Here is a 15,817-nt window from a genome sequence, read left to right as displayed (position 1 = left end):
TTTTAATTTAATAAGAGCTTCAACTGGGATAAAGAACACCCAGGAAAGATACAGTATTGTGACTCACAGAAGCCTTTCTCCTTATTTACACAGCAAAGACAAGGCTGGACTCCCAGAAAGCAGTGTAACATTAAACTCAGGCCCGTCACAACTCGGAGGCAGCTCACCTGGTTGCAGGGTGCTCTAGATATAGATCAGTGGGTGTGGTTACATGAAGATTGATTAGATTCTGGATAGAAAACTGCATTAAACCAGCTCCTTTGGTACAGGACTCAGTAATGTGTCAGAGTAGCTCCGCTGAAAGAAACCCATCACCACCAGGGGAGAGGACCAGTACACTTACTGCTCAAATCTTCTGTTTCGAAGATCTCCATCGTTAATCCTCACAATGCAGTCATTCTCATGGAAAAGATTTTCTTGCTCAGCTTTACCACCTTTCTCCAACCGCTTCACTAACAACCCCAGTGTTCTGGAACATCAAGAACGTGAACAGTTACAGAGGTAACATTTCCCACATGTGCTTCCGCTCTGGTGTACACGGTCACAGAGTCCCTCAAAGTGGATGGACTAGAGTGCTACCCATATGTGTTCAATAACACTGGGAGAAACCACAACAGTCTCAATGATGTGTACAAATTGACCCTTTCAGTGATTACCAGAAATATTTTTCTGACTTGTCAGTATCAGCCTTTGGAGACTAAGTGCTTACTAACTCTGGTTCCCGCTGCGGCTGACAACGGAGCCTGCTTAGGGTATCAGTGGACATCACAGTCGGAACAGGGATGGTCTAATGAATGGCTTTGGTGGGATGCTGTTTCAGTTCAGATGGCATGCTGCTGCAAGCAACCCCTTTGTTTCACAGCATTGTGGGTCAGGTGGAGCCCACCACAAACCCTCGAAGCTCAGGGTTTGAAGGATAACAGCAAAGTCTTTAGAGAGTCAGAGAGAGAGAGAGACTTTCCCTTCACCATTCAACAATAGGTCTGATAATTGGAATTTCAAAATTTGGTGAATCTCTTCCTTAACTAAGTGATCTGCTGCCACACTCCTAATCGAAGGAAGAAAAAAAAAAGCTGGAAAAGCGATTCAAGGAATACCACTTAGCATTTCTCTCATCTGCATCGGTACGCACCCTTTTAAGAGAGAACATGAAATGAACTTCATGGAGAAGAAGACAAACTAAATAGACAAAATTATTAATATTCTTGTAGTGGTTTGAATAAAAATGCCCCTACTGGCTCAGGTAGCTGAAAGTGTAGTCCCAGTTGTTGGTGCGTTTGTGGAGTGTTATGGAGCCTATACAAGGTGCAACCTCATTGGAGGAAGATCATTGGGGGACAGGCTGTAAGGGTTTATAGCTTTGCCCCACTTCCGGTTCATCACTCTGCCTTGTGTTTGCAGCTGAAAATGTGATCTCTCAGCCTCTTGCTGCAGCTGCCTTTAGCTATGCCTCTCACCATGATGGATTCTTGGTCCTGTAATAAACTCTTAAAATAACAAAGTCAAAATAAACTTCTGACCATGAGTCACTTCTGGTCCTATTTATCAGAGCAATGGAAAAGTAACTCAAGAGAGTGGGTGGTGGCCATGAAGAACCTGATCATGTTGATGGTAGAAGGAATAGGGAAGACTTTGAAACTTTGTAGTAGAGAAGCAGCTGAATTCTATAAGCAGAGCTTGAAGGACCATCCCAGACCCCACCCTCTTTGTAAAAGAGGGCTCCGAGCTTTTCTAGTTGGTCATTCCAAGATAATGATCTGAAATCTGTGCAAAATTACCTGTTTTACTTCTGTTTTTTCTGTGGTATTGTTTTCAGTCCTTGGCAAGCACTCTACCACTGAGTTAATCATGAAATGTCAGTTAAGATTGTCTTTCTAAATTGTCACCTGTGTGGCCAAATGCATTAGCAATGCTAATGAATGATAAAATATTGCAAATCACTGAGCAAGGTGGCACATGCCTCTAATCCCAGAATTTGAGAGTTCTAAACCAGCCTGATCTATAAATCGAGTTCCAGGACCTGTTACATAGAGAAACCCTGCTGAAGGGGGCTGGGGGTGCAATCATAAAGAAATGACTTGCAGAAATGAAAGGTGGGACAGGAAGTATAGCATTCTGACTTTCAGCAGCCACTCCAGGTAACAGTAATGCCAGATAATGGGGCAGGGGGCTATACCCTGGGTGACACAGTGACACGTGGTGCCAGGGAATCAGAAACTGCACGGACTAAGATGATGCAATTGGCATCTCCACAATCTGGGATCATTATCTCCCGAGAATGAACGGCTGGAAAGGTCAAGTGCTATAATCTGCAAATACCTCTCTTTGGCTTCACGGAATGAAAATGAACACAAAAGGAATGCGGTGAAAGATCAAAAAAAAAAAAAAAAAAAAAAAAAAAAAAAAAAAAACACCTTCTGAGAAGACACTTACAGACAAGGGAGAACAGAAAGGCGTTCTGACCAATCCACAGGAAGCTGAAGGGTCAGGTACTCTCAAGGACCCAGAAGTAGTTGGGTGACTGACAAGACCCATTTTCAAGCTACTGAACCCAGCTGTCTCAGGGTTCAGTAAGAAAAGAAGCATATCCTAGGTTGGTCAGTCAGTTGGTCTGTGTCTGTCTGTCTATCTCTCTATCTGTCTCTGTCTCTCCTCCCTCCCCTCCCCCCTCTCTGATTTTTTGTTTGATTTTTTTTTTTTTAATGACAGAGTTTTACTGTTTAGCCCAGGCTGGCCTCAGACTCACAGAGATCCATCTGCCTCTGCTTCCTGAGCACTGGCATTAAAGGTGTGTGTCATCCACCACCTGGCTAGGTCTATATCTTATAAACTAAACTCAACAGCCAGAGTTTGTTCTGAAGCAACTTAAAGACAGATGGATGGATGGATGGATGGATGGATGGATGGATGGATGGATGAACAGACAGACAGACATCTAAGTTGCTTTATTGGAGCATTATGGGAACGAAAAGGGTTTCAGGGCTTATGGGCTGTCAGGGTACAGGGCATGCTTTCCTTCCTGGGAGCAATGCCAGCGTTCCTAAGGGGCAACAATGACCCATCAGGAGCTATGGGAGAAAAGGTGGTCCAGCTCTTAGGGGTAGTTCAAGAATCAGAGCCACCATGCTGGCTGCACTGAGCTATGTGGTTGAGAAGAGACCCACTGCTTTTTGAATGAGGCTAGAGAGGTTTTTGAAGAAATGACTTCAGTGCAGAGTCATATGGAAACATGCCTGCTCTACCCACCATGTGAATTTCAGGCAGAGCTTAAATCAGGCACAGGCTTCCCAAAGAATGCAATTTTCTTTTCTTGTTAGACTAAAATATTTCTCAAACCTACTCTTCTTCTACTGTTTACTAAAATGCTTTTTTTTCCTTCTTAGAAAAAGGAAGGGAAGAATAGAAGGAGAGGAGGAGGGAAGAGAAGAGGGGGTAAGGGAACGGAAGAAGGAAGGAAGAGAGAGAGGAAAGGTGGGTAGGCAGTAAGAAAATACTATCTCCACTGGGTACAAATCTCAATTAAATATTTGTCTTTCTTTAAACCCTTCTCACACAGTTGCTGAAGAGTCTCTCTTAGGAGCAGGAGGAGGGAGCACCACTGAGAGCGAGCTGCCGGATGCCGCATCTCTGGGTGTGATTTTGGCTGCATAATTAGAAATTTAACTGCTCAGATTATATTAAGGATTCACCACTACATTTTTACAAGGTTCATTAGCCTAATTATACACTTAATTCAAACAAACTCAGTTGCACATGTTAACATTTTAATTCTAAGTATAAATTATAACCAATGATAAAACTGAAAATAAGTAACAAATGTTTTATTGACATTTAAATTGGCTGAGGTAGTTTTAGTTCTGCTTTGATAATCTCCACTCCCAGAACATCCAGCTCTATGGGAATGATCATGGTTTATCTTAATAAATCCTGATGTAATACAAACATGACAGTAAGGGCAGGGTATGAATGGGGTCCTGGCAAAAAGACCTTGTCAGCTACCCAAGGGTTACACGTGGGAATTAACAGTTATACATGACTCAGAATCGCAGCCATGGCCACAGCTACAGGAGGAAAGTTGAAACTTTATAGGCATTTTAGTTAAAGTAACAATCCTCACAGAGAGGAGATCTTGTTAAACATATTAATATAAAAACGTTTTTTGTGTAATACAATATCATGTGAAAAGACATTTCCAAAAAGAAGTTTTAATTATAAATGAAACTGGAATCAGCAACAGAGGCAATTCATGTAAAACAAATGGTCAACTGTAGGCCCTTGGCATACTCTGTCAGCATGAGGATGTCAGACTCCCTGGAACTGGAGTTCTGGGCAAGCTGTCATAGGTGCTGAGACCAGAATGCTGGTCTCTGCAAGAGGAGCAAGTGCTCTTAAGCACTGAGCCATTTCTCCAGGAAATTATCTCAAAAAGGAATTGCTATGACTCTTTATTTCTGTGTGGGTTTACATATATGTATATGCGAAAGTGCAGATGTGGAGGTCAAAGGGCAAACCTATGGAGTCAGGTCTGTCTTTCCTACATGTGCACCTCAGCAATGGAACTTAGGTGTCAGGTTGGAAGTAGGCAACTTTCCTTGCTGAACCATCTTCCTGGCTCCTGGTTATGCTTTATTAACAAATGCTTTCGTATCACAGTGCAAACAGCTACTTTTGTGGTATATATTTGATCTGTGATGCCTCTAACTCTAGGAGTGCAACCCATAGGTTATGTGTTTAAAAACCACTTCAAGGCCTTATATCTCAAAATAAAATAAAATTATAATAAACAAAGCCAAAAACCTACTTAAATAAAGTTAACCAACATCTGATTATAAGTAGCATAAGAAAATTTAGTCAGTGATGGCACACGCCTTTAGTCCCAACACTCAGTAGGCAGACACAGGTGGATCTCTTGTGAGTTTAAGGCCAGCCTGGTCTACAGAGTGAGCTCCAGGACAGCCAAGGCTATACAAAGAAACCCTGTCTCAAACCAACCCCCCTCCAAAAAAAAGAAAAAAGGTAGTATGAAAAAAATGTTTAGTACTAATGAAGTACTAAATGAAGAAAGATGTCTGGAAGCAGGCTGTGCTGTGCTATGGATACTATGTGAGTGTGTTAGACACACTTGTGCTCACTGGGAAAGATTCAGAGCACGTACTACAAATATAGACTGTGGAGCCCATGTAAGGCTTTGCAGCAGCATCTTAACACACACCATGATTCAAATGACCAACTCTCCTCTCCCAACCAGTTATTTACACTTGTATGAGCATCTTCCTTTGAAACACCCTCCAGGAATTACTACCTTTCCAGAAGAATGTCTCTAGGACAGACTCCTTGTTTCCTTCAAGGAATGGGTCAAGCATATAATGCTTTCAGGGGCCTGGTTCAGCAGCCAACATTTCAGTCATCTCAAGTCTTCTGAATGTGAATGGTGCCTTTTAATATTCATGTTTCTCAAGGCCATCAACAGACATACAAAATATGACAATTTCATAGGTCTGGCCTCTAGTTTGGTAAATGATTTTGTATCTTGTTTTGTATTGACCTAAGGTTATACTATAATCATATTTCTATATTGTTGGAAAGTCTCGGGAAATCTGTCAAATAACGCCTTTGTTACTATTTTAGTTTTAATTTTGTGTGACAGGTTCTCATCTCAAAGCCCAGGTTGACCTTGAGCTTAAGATTCTCCCTGATTCTGCCATCACCATTGGCCTGCAATTTTATTTTACCAAAAATTTTGAACTAATAGCCCTGAATAGCTCTTAGAATTTAATGAATCTATAAAATACCCAAATTCTGTCAAATGAAGTCATAGTGATTTGTTATGAATGTCTGAGAGTATTTGCATTTGTGACTTAAATAAGGTTGTTTGTCCTGTGAGAGGGAATGGAGATAATAGATGTAAAGAGAAAGTGTTTCAAAATAATGAAACCTAGTACGGAGTGACACAAGCTCACCACTTTTGTGAAATTTCCACAAAGACACTTAGGAGACACAGCATCCTGGAGAAGTTGACCCTGTGGACTTTCATATCATTTCTCTGTCTAGTCTAGAGTCAGTCATCCAAGGAAGAGTTGGGGGATAAGCCATCCTTAATGTGTGCTACATTAATGTAGCTAGTGAAGCCACACATTCAACTTACTACAGAAATTAGCCTTTTAAAGAGAAGGTCTGGCAAGTCAGAAATTAAGCTGTCACTGCTAAGCAGCTGTAAAGCTCTCTCCAAACCAACTTCACATGTTTAATTTACTGCTTTCCTTCACTACATATGATATCTGAAGCAGTCTAGGAATGTCCCTTCTCTGTGCGTAATTCTCATCTTGAGTTAGACTGAAATTCTAAACAGGAGAGCAAAGATTACATGTATTTATCATTTCTATAAAAATAAACATTCTGGGAGAGTTATTCAATTAGTTAAGTCCCTGAACTTGAGAGGCCATAAGGCTGAGTAAAACTTTCATGCTAACTGTTCTCAGAGATGTCAATGTGCATCTCAGAGATGTACTGCTATGTACCTACTAGCCTGTGACTTCACATATTCCTTTCTGCTTGATTGCTCAATCTGCCTGAGAACCCAGAGCTGCTGTCACATTTCCACCACCACCACTCCACCACCAGTCAGACTCAGTTTCCAAATTCAGACACTTCTTCTCTACCAGCTCCCAGATTACCCACCATCTAACTATAGCAGAAACCTGGAGAAAAATGGCGTCCGTTCATCTTGTCTTAGAGGCTGGCTATCCTCATCAGAGGGTGATAAATGCCTTACAGGGTTTCTGATGGAGAAATGTGGCCTTCTACTGATCTTTGTTCCCTGGCACTCACTATCCTCATCGCAAGGTGAGAGCCACTCAGGATTTCTGACAGAACAGAAAGGAGAAGTTTCAAGCATTTCTGGAATCCTACCCTCCTGGAGATGGGACCCCTGAAGCTACCACATCCATCCCTCCCAGTGTCCATCCAATCCCAAAGAGCTAGAAGCACCAAGTTCATGAAGAAGACGATAGAGCCTGCACACAAGTAGAGCAAAAAAACAAGCACTTTATGCAGTTCCCACAGGAAAACTGGCGATAACCAGCAGGGATTTATGAATTGTCTGCTTTTCCTAGATCCAAGGCTTTTGTTCTTTATGTAGGGAAGCTGCACACAATCTTCCTCATTAAGAGTCAAACTGGAAGGAATTAAAAATGACTCAGCTCTAGAGTTGCTAGTTCTGCAGAAGAATGTGTTTGTTTACTTGATTGGGTTCTGTGCATCCAAACTCAACACCATGGCAACCACCAGCTATGGTGGGCTTTGCAAAATTTTTCTGAATTCATCCTACTGTCAGGTTTATTTCTGTTTTCTCCCTTTGCTTTAGGCTTGTCATCTGTTTATTTTATCCTAATGTCTTTTCACAGTGAGGTGGGAAATGTGTAATGCAAGACAGAAAGTAACACGTTCACAATACAAATACTGGTTCAATGTTGCACATACGCAATAATCTTATTTGTGATGAATTACAGCTCACAAGAAGTTTCAGACACCTCAGCCCTGGGAAGCTATGATCCAATGGTTTTTTTTTTTTAATTTTCTCAAGTCTTTTTCGAGACAATTCTAAATAATATCCTTAAAAGAAAATAAAGCCAAGGTACCTTTGAAAAAAATTATTTAGCTGAAAGTTCTTTGAAGATATTTTAATGTTTTTCCAGAGTCCAGAGTTTACAGTAAAAATAAAAGAGAAAAAAGGGAAAAAAAATCTCACCCCAAAATCCAAGGTGAACTTTATAGTGAGCTACAAGAAACTGCATTCAGGGTACTTCAAAAGAATGTTAATAAACTCAACTTTCAGTTTCAAGTCAATCCACAATCTATATTTTTTACCAAAGGAAAACATAAATCTGGACTTGCAGTTGTTATGATTAATAGGAATTACTGCAATTGCTCAAAGACAGCATTTGTCTGGCTATATGCTAATTCATGTTCTGCCTTCTAGAACACACCGGACAACAATGTTAGCAACATGTTCTGTCACTGCTCTGGGAGGGTACTTATTCTGCATTCAGATCTTCAGTCTCTAGCCTCAATTCAAAATGGTCATCCTTGGCTTTCATAACTGATGTACGTTCTCAGCTGCGGCTCTAAGTTCTTAGTCACACGTCTCCCCTGCCAAGGGTGGTTTCCTAGTGTGTGCTCCAGGTTCTCAGCCACTGGTCTGCATTTTGTTCACCAGTTATGGCTCTTCTTGCCTATTTCTTATCATTGCCCTGGCTTCCTAGTCACTGGGTAGGCTCCTAGTCCTTAGTTCTCTGATACTGGTATAAGGCTACTTGCCAATTTTTTCCTACCAAGGAGGAAAGAAAAAGCTGAAATACTTTTTAAAAGAATAGAGTTAAAACAATAAATGTTGATTAAGGGGTTCAAAAACAAGGCATAAACATGTTCCACCAGGTCATCACAAACTGAACAAAAAGAGGGATGTGTCACACATGAACAGGAAGAACCCAACCTGGCCAAGGCACCCACCCACCAAGCGTTAATACACAAAACTAAGCATAATAATTATATACTTTTATTTATAATAATTCATATATAAATCTATATAACATCTATAACAATCTATAATATATAAGTATAATTTATAACAACTAAACAATAAATTATAATAATTTGTCATTATATATAATCAATTATATATAAAAATATAAATTAAAATATAAATATAAATAAAAATTTGAATATATTAAAGCCCTCAGAATAATGTTTACTTCATGGTGGGGGCAGCAGAGAAAAATCAAGACAACTCATGTAACATTTGTAGACTTTACAGAATTCTTTGTAGTACTTAGGCTGAAAATAACAGCACCACATTTGGTATAGTGAACATTTGGAGATTAAAGTCAGCTTGCCCAGCTTTCTAAGGAATTTTTAAAAAATTCATCAGTGTCTTACATAATTGCAGAAATGAGCTAACAAATACAAATTTCAAACAAATTCTCACCTAAGATATTGAGGTAATTTTTATTGTATGATTTTTTTTTTCAGATAATTACTGTAGCTCTCTGGGGTTTGCAAATCGAGGCATGGTGGTCAGCTTGCAACAGAGTCCATAAGTACCAGGATGTGCTCAACCGTGAGTTAGTTAATATAATCTAAACCTATGGATCTTTCCTGTACTTAGAAACTTCCTTGATCAGGCTGCATGTATTCTGTAGACATATTTATAAAGAAAGCAAGCAGCTGACCCTGGTGAAACCTTTCCATTATGCATGTGAGAAGTCAACACAGAAAATAGTGGACATTACGATCAATTAAAAAACCTGCAAGATACGTTACCTGCCGCCTCGAGCACTGAAAGGCACTACATGGATTCCCAGGGGCCCTCCATCGTTGGGGACTTGTACGAGCTTTACCATATCACTGTGAGACAATGATGAATGAGGGAGCATGAACATGGACTGTCAACATACCCAAACAGAAACACAACAAAACAAAAACAGACACGCAACAAAAAAAGAGAGAGAGAGAGAGAACAAAACAAAATCCCAGACAGACAGGCGACAGGCGCGCACATACACACTCGAGAACGCAAGCGTGGTGATGGAGGCAGCGCCAAAGTCCACCTACCTGAATGCTAGTCTGATGGCATGGAGGGAGCAACCGTCAGAGACAGCAGCGTTAAAAGAAGCACAAAAGGTCCTCTTGGACCATTCTGTTCTGAGCAATATGACTCCATGCTTTGGAGATGAAGCATCTTGACATTATGGAACATTCTCCACCCCAATATCTAACTTGAGAACTCTAACTCTAAAGTTAGCTAAATGCAGGCATTGTGCACACATGGCACGTAGCAATTTACAACGTGCTCCAATGCATGTCACTTCATCCTTCCGATAACCCAGTAAGGTCACACAGCTCTTGCTCCTGCTTATGTCCCACTAGCTCCTGACTGTCTAGAGGAGACCGCTAATGAACTCTCGGCTCACTATGAAGCTCCAGCCTCCATTTCCTTAGCCACAGAGTACTGTGAGGGTGGTTTATGAAGCTTATTCTCTCTCCCCAATGGACCCACTGATATCAAATGCTTCTCCCGTCTTTAGCAGATCTTTAAAGCTACGAAACACATTCTACAAACCGGCATGGAGATGTTTCTGAGCAACTGAACTTGGTGTAGTGGCTAGGAACTGGCATTATTAAAGCCACGTCCGTGGATGTTTACTGTTAACATTGCCTTGAGATTAATGAAAATGATAGTACAGAGAAGGTAAATTTCTAAACTACATGAGAGATTTTGTTCCCTTTGCAGATCTTTTTAAACACATACACACATTTTCAGAGAGCTACATGTATATCGATTCATCTTTGGAAATAGAATGTCAATTAAATATCTACTATAAACAATTTGGAAAACCCTAAGTTACTACCATTGGATTCGACAGAGATCACATATAGTTTTTATATAAAACCAAATGCCAAATTTTGAAATATATTTCTTATATAAGCAGTTGATAAATGAATGTCTCACTTATATAAAGAGTAAATACAACTAGTAATAGCAATATCCAACAAAGCAGAAACATGTTTATAGATTTAATTACATATACTAATTAAATCAAGAGTCTGGTATGGTGGTTTATGGCTATAATCTCAGAATCCAGGAAGCTGAGGCAGGAGGATTGCTGCATGTTTGAGACCAGCCTAGGCTATAAAGGGAGGCCTTTCTCTAAACAAATGAGCATAACTGTCCACACAGCTAAAATGCTTACTAAAGTAACATTATGGATAAGTCATTTTCACACAACTATATAAAATTCATGTTTTTAAACTGCTAATACTGCTTGAACATTTGCATCTCAATGAAGAAAAGCATAATTTTAATGGTTTTATTTTAGTCTATATCCTCTCTTTAAAAAAATGTGGTACCCCAAATATCTCTTAAATAGAAATATCAGAAATGCTGGTGATTGTATCTATAAGTCCATGGTATCTAAGCCTGCTCAACTTCATGGTGAATGTTCCTGGCACCCCCTCCCCTGGAAGAAGTTTATTAATAGTGTTGTCTTCACCTCACACTTAGACCAAAAAGTCAAAGAAAAGATCAGTATGCCTGTCCTCCCTGCTCCAGTCTACCGGTGGAGGTCCTAAGAGCAGTCTCCACTGTAAACATGCCAATGTTCCAGCTCTCAAGCTGTGAGGTAGCAAAAGGCTAAAATCGTGTTCTGCACTCCTACCCTATGGCACTCATCATCCCATCAAGAATCTTCACAGACCCTGTTTCTTCTAAAGCTAAATTGTGTGCATGCATGTGATTGTGTGTAGGTGACCATGGCATACTTTATCCAACTAATTTTTAGTATTAAGATAGTATTTCACTATTAATTTTAATTATCAGTGTGAATAAGGTGAATATTTTCTCACTTCACAAACTTGAATAAATGATTTACATACAGACAGGTAAAGCAATTCAAAAAACATTTACAATGTTTACAGAGCTGTTAACATGACAGACATCTTCAATCAAATACTAGGTGATTCTAATTTAGCAGTGTTTGCCAAGGCATGAAACCCTGGGTGAGCACATATGAACTTCCACGCCTCACTGCCTACAGGACATCACATGTGAAAGATGTTCTTGGTGAACATGAAGCAGTGCAAGCATGGCTTTTACCTAAGCACAAACATTCTGCACGCCATATGCTTTAGAGCACCTGCTGCCGTAACAATGCTGCACATACACAGTGAACGATGAGGCAAAGCTATAGGGACTTACTCAAGGGAAAAGTTGGGCATATTCTCCAGTCCAGTATCAGCATGTCCAACCGGCTCCACCCGGCTGCTGTCTTCTTCTGTGCCTTCCTCATCCTAGAGGCAGAGTGACAAAGAAAAGCATGCAGGGTTATGAAGGAACCCGAGAAGCATTAGGATTTTGTTAAGAGGTCTTTTGTCCAAGAACGGGACCCTTAGGTGGTAAGACAGAGGTGCTTTCCTGAACAAGCAAGGAAGAGTCTCAAGAGTCAGTGTGTCCCAGGAGTAATTAATGCAAATTTATCTTGTTATTTATATGTCATTTTTTTAAATATATGTTTTAGGCAGTAATTATACTGCTGCAACATTGTGATATATTCGTAAGTGAATACATTTACATTTACAGCCTAAAACACTTCAAAGACCAAAACAGTTGGGGTGCTAATAGACCATGACCACTACAGAAGACATGGGGAGCAAAGTCTTCCCCTGTGTGGCCTACTAACTCAGCTTGTCAAGATGAAAATTTTCATGCCTAAAGTCCCTGCTCCAGGAAAGCTTCTAAGAGCATCCCTATGCAGCTGAGTACCTTGTGCCTCTCCCAGGATGTAAGTCTTGGCTACAGACTCTTGCCTGTTAGCAGTACCCAGCAAGACCTAAGGTGAGGGGAACACTAACACATCTGTGCTCACAGTTCCTGTACCAGCACATCGCCTTTGAAAATGCACTATTGTATCACAGATAACGTTGAGTAGGTTTGTATTCCAAAAGTCAGAAGTGGGATAAATGCTGTGCTTGCATAAATAAATGAAATACAACCAACCCAAGAACCCGCCATTACGTATCATCTTGCCTGATGTTTTGCCATTAAGGAGTTCACTAATCAATCCTTCCTTGACTCTTAGAGACCACTTGAATAGTGACGGGCATGCCTGATTGTTATCAGTGTTCCAAATCAACAAGTTTACAAAAGACTCACTTTCCAAATACAATGGTCCAGAGGGCCATGTGTATTTCAACTCAAATGAACTGTCGGGCAACAACAGCAGACTCTGTAAAATCTTGTTACTCAAAGCAAAACTACCCCTAGCAATCTCTGGGGTTGTCTGAGGGAGCTATTAAGTATAGCTTAATTGGTCTACTCCCATGCTTATAAAAATAATTTAGGTACACATATATTTTTATTTTTTCCTTCTATTCTTTATTTTTGTTTGTTTGTTTGTTTTATTATGAATTCATTAAACCAACTGCATTAGGAAAGGGGTCAATGAAGACAAAGAACATTTTGTTTTATTTGAGATAGGGTCTCATACTCCAGTCTGGCTTCAAACCTTCTTCATAGCTAAATTCTTGATCCCCTTGCCTGTGGTGTGATCACAGGCACATGTGACCATGCCTGGCAAATTTCCTCTTTTTCTTACATACTAGTGATATACATACATACGTACATGCATGCATACATACATACATACATATATGTGTGTGAATCATATAGCATATATAAATAATTATACATGCATGCCATCACCAGACATGCCGCTAGTCAGCAAAAGGAAAAACAGGACAAACAGCTCAGAGTATACCTAAAAGAAAAGCATATCATTTCATCACGGCTTCCTGTCATCTCCTGCTCTGCTGTGGCATGCATCCCAGGAGTGGCAGACACACCCATGCATCCTGCACACCCTGTGCTGTGGAGCTGGGTGCTTAAAGATTGATGCTCCTGTGCTTTGAGAGGCTCTAATATGTACTTCCTAACCATCTATCTCTCTTAAGCACCAGCACATAATACATCTCAAAGGTTAACAGCATCTTGAACCTGCCTAAGAACAGCATTCTGAATGTAAACACGAACTCCCTAAATGATGCTTCTCTGTTGGGAGTTGGAAGGTGGAGAGGTGGCAGGATTGTTTATAAGCCAGATGTAAGGGGAAAAAAAATGATCTTACAGGTTAAAGACCTTTTGTTCTAAGATCTATTAATAGCTTAAACCCCACTGATGTCACCAAGATGTATCCCCCACTGAAACACCCATGTGGCACCAGGAAAACAGCCACCTAAAGAATACCCCAACTAAAGAGTCACACCAGGAAGAGGCAATTAACAGTATTTCCCTACAGTTAGGCCCCCAAGCATGGAAGAGGCTCTGGAGGTCTGTGTATAGAATTTAGCTAGGGTCACCATACTTCCCCACTTGAGTCTGTGCTCAGTAGCTGAGGGAACTACAACTTAGCATCTTTTACATGGGTCAGCATCAGTTACTACATCCTATATTTTGTCTTGTATGGTTTTATTGTTTTGCCTTGTTTTTGTTTGTTTTTTTCGAGACAGGGTTTCTCTGTGTAGCCCTGGCTGTCCTGGAACTCACTCTGTAGACCACGCTGGCCTCAAACTCAGAAATCCGCCTGCCTCTGCCTCCCAAGTGCTGGGACTAAAGGCATGTGTCACCACCGCCCGGCTGTCTTGTATGTTTTAAAAGCCATGTACGCTGGGCGGTGGTGGTGCACGCCTTTAATCCCAGCACTTGGGAGGCAGAGGCAGGCGGATTTCTGAGTTCGAGGCCAGCCTGGTCTACAGAGTGAGTTCCAGGACAGCCAGGACTACACAGAGAAACCCTGTCTCGAAAAAACCAAAAAAAAAAAAAAAAAAAAAAGCCATGTACACACAAGTACTGTCAGCAAATCTAAATATTGCATCCCACTGTAACCATAAAAAAAAAAATGAAGTCTAGCTATTATACAATCAAAATGTAAGGACTATCACATTAAGTAAAGCTAGATACTAGTAAGGAACTTTCAGCTGCAGTTTCTCGCCCCTCTATTTTAGTTAGGAATGCTGAGATTGAAATCTCAGGTTGAGGTGTTAAAACACCGAGAATGGTGCTGAAGAAGGGAAGGGAACTATCTTCTTTGTCCCTGTGTCTTCTGAAAATTGGGAACAAGAGAGACATGCTTCTCTCTGGAATAGATGATCCATAACTATGATGACCTGTGCCCCAGTTTAGTGTGGTACTTGAATACTATACCTGTCAAACATGGCAATTTACATATGTCATTAAAACCAAGTACCAGGGGCTATAGAGATGGTAAAGTGCATTTCTTGCTTGTTCAGAGGACCCACATTGGGCTCCCAGCATGCAATCTAATGGCTAGATAACCATCTGTGATTTCAGCAACAGGAGATATGAATCCTCTGGCTACTTTGGGGACATGCACTCATGCACATTCCCACACAGAAATACTTACACAGGGAAATAACTAAAACAATAAAAAATAAATCTTAAAAAAAAAAAAAAAAAAAAAAAAAAAAAAAAAAAACAAGAACTTGATGCAAGAAATACACCTTGACAGATATTTTAGGATGAATAGATAATCAATATGACACGTTTAAAATTTTAATTTACTTACTTTATGTGTATGTGTGTGTGCTTGTGTGAATATATGTGTTACCATGTGTGTAGGAGTCCATGGAGGCCAGAGGAAGGTATTAGATATCTTGGAATTAAGATTACAGGTGGTTATGAGCATCTGTGTGGATGCTGGGAACTGAACCCTGGTCCCCTGCATGAGTAGCTAGTTCTCCTAACCACTGAGCCAGCTCTCAGGTCCCTAATACATCTTATAAAATCACAGTAGGTTTGCCTGCTATTCTCTGTTCATCTTTTCATACTCCGCATGCCTTGCAAAATAGTTTAATATAAACAAAGTGCCCATTCAATCACATGAAAATCCACAGTGGGGAAACTTGCATAACACCTGATGTTTATTGTGCTTTGCTGAACACACAGATTTTCATTGTGAATTGCCTCTGGGGATGAGACAAAAGCCAACACACACACACACACACACACACACACACACACACACACACGCCATCAGGTGGAAGAAGAAAACACTGTGGATTACTAGTAAGACAAATATTCAAAGAGAGAATAAATGCCAACAACTGTGGTTACATCGTGAATATATACAGTTATGACATGCTGTATATAGCAGACAAAGGAACTGTGGCGGCTGTGACCCAAGCTCCTCCAGAGCTTGCAGGTGTGCCTATAGTACCGTGATGGTAGAAGATGCAGGCCTAATGGAAG

The 15,817-nt window shown here is 40.5% G+C and overlaps 1 protein-coding gene across 19 annotated transcripts in view; it reads right to left on the bottom strand.

The window, feature by feature from the left end:
• The window catches only part of Pard3 (par-3 family cell polarity regulator), a 555,587-nt gene that overhangs the window by 248,384 nt on the left and 291,386 nt on the right, over window positions 1-15,817 (bottom strand). For 18 of the 19 annotated variants that reach the window (XM_031341867.1, XM_031341876.1, XM_031341877.1 and 15 more), the window contains 3 exons: window positions 11,753-11,844; window positions 9,319-9,402; window positions 344-469 (listed from right to left, as the gene is read on the bottom strand). In XM_031341867.1, the coding sequence (XP_031197727.1) occupies window positions 344-469; window positions 9,319-9,402; window positions 11,753-11,844 (302 nt within the window). The remainder of the gene's footprint in view (window positions 1-343; window positions 470-9,318; window positions 9,403-11,752; window positions 11,845-15,817) is intronic. The other variant, XM_031341866.1, reaches the window with a different exon arrangement.

Source organism: Mastomys coucha, unplaced genomic scaffold, assembly GCF_008632895.1.
Source record: "Mastomys coucha isolate ucsf_1 unplaced genomic scaffold, UCSF_Mcou_1 pScaffold22, whole genome shotgun sequence".
In the NCBI taxonomy this organism is placed as follows: Eukaryota; Metazoa; Chordata; class Mammalia; order Rodentia; family Muridae; genus Mastomys; species Mastomys coucha.
This window is presented reverse-complemented; position numbering and strand designations above follow the sequence as displayed.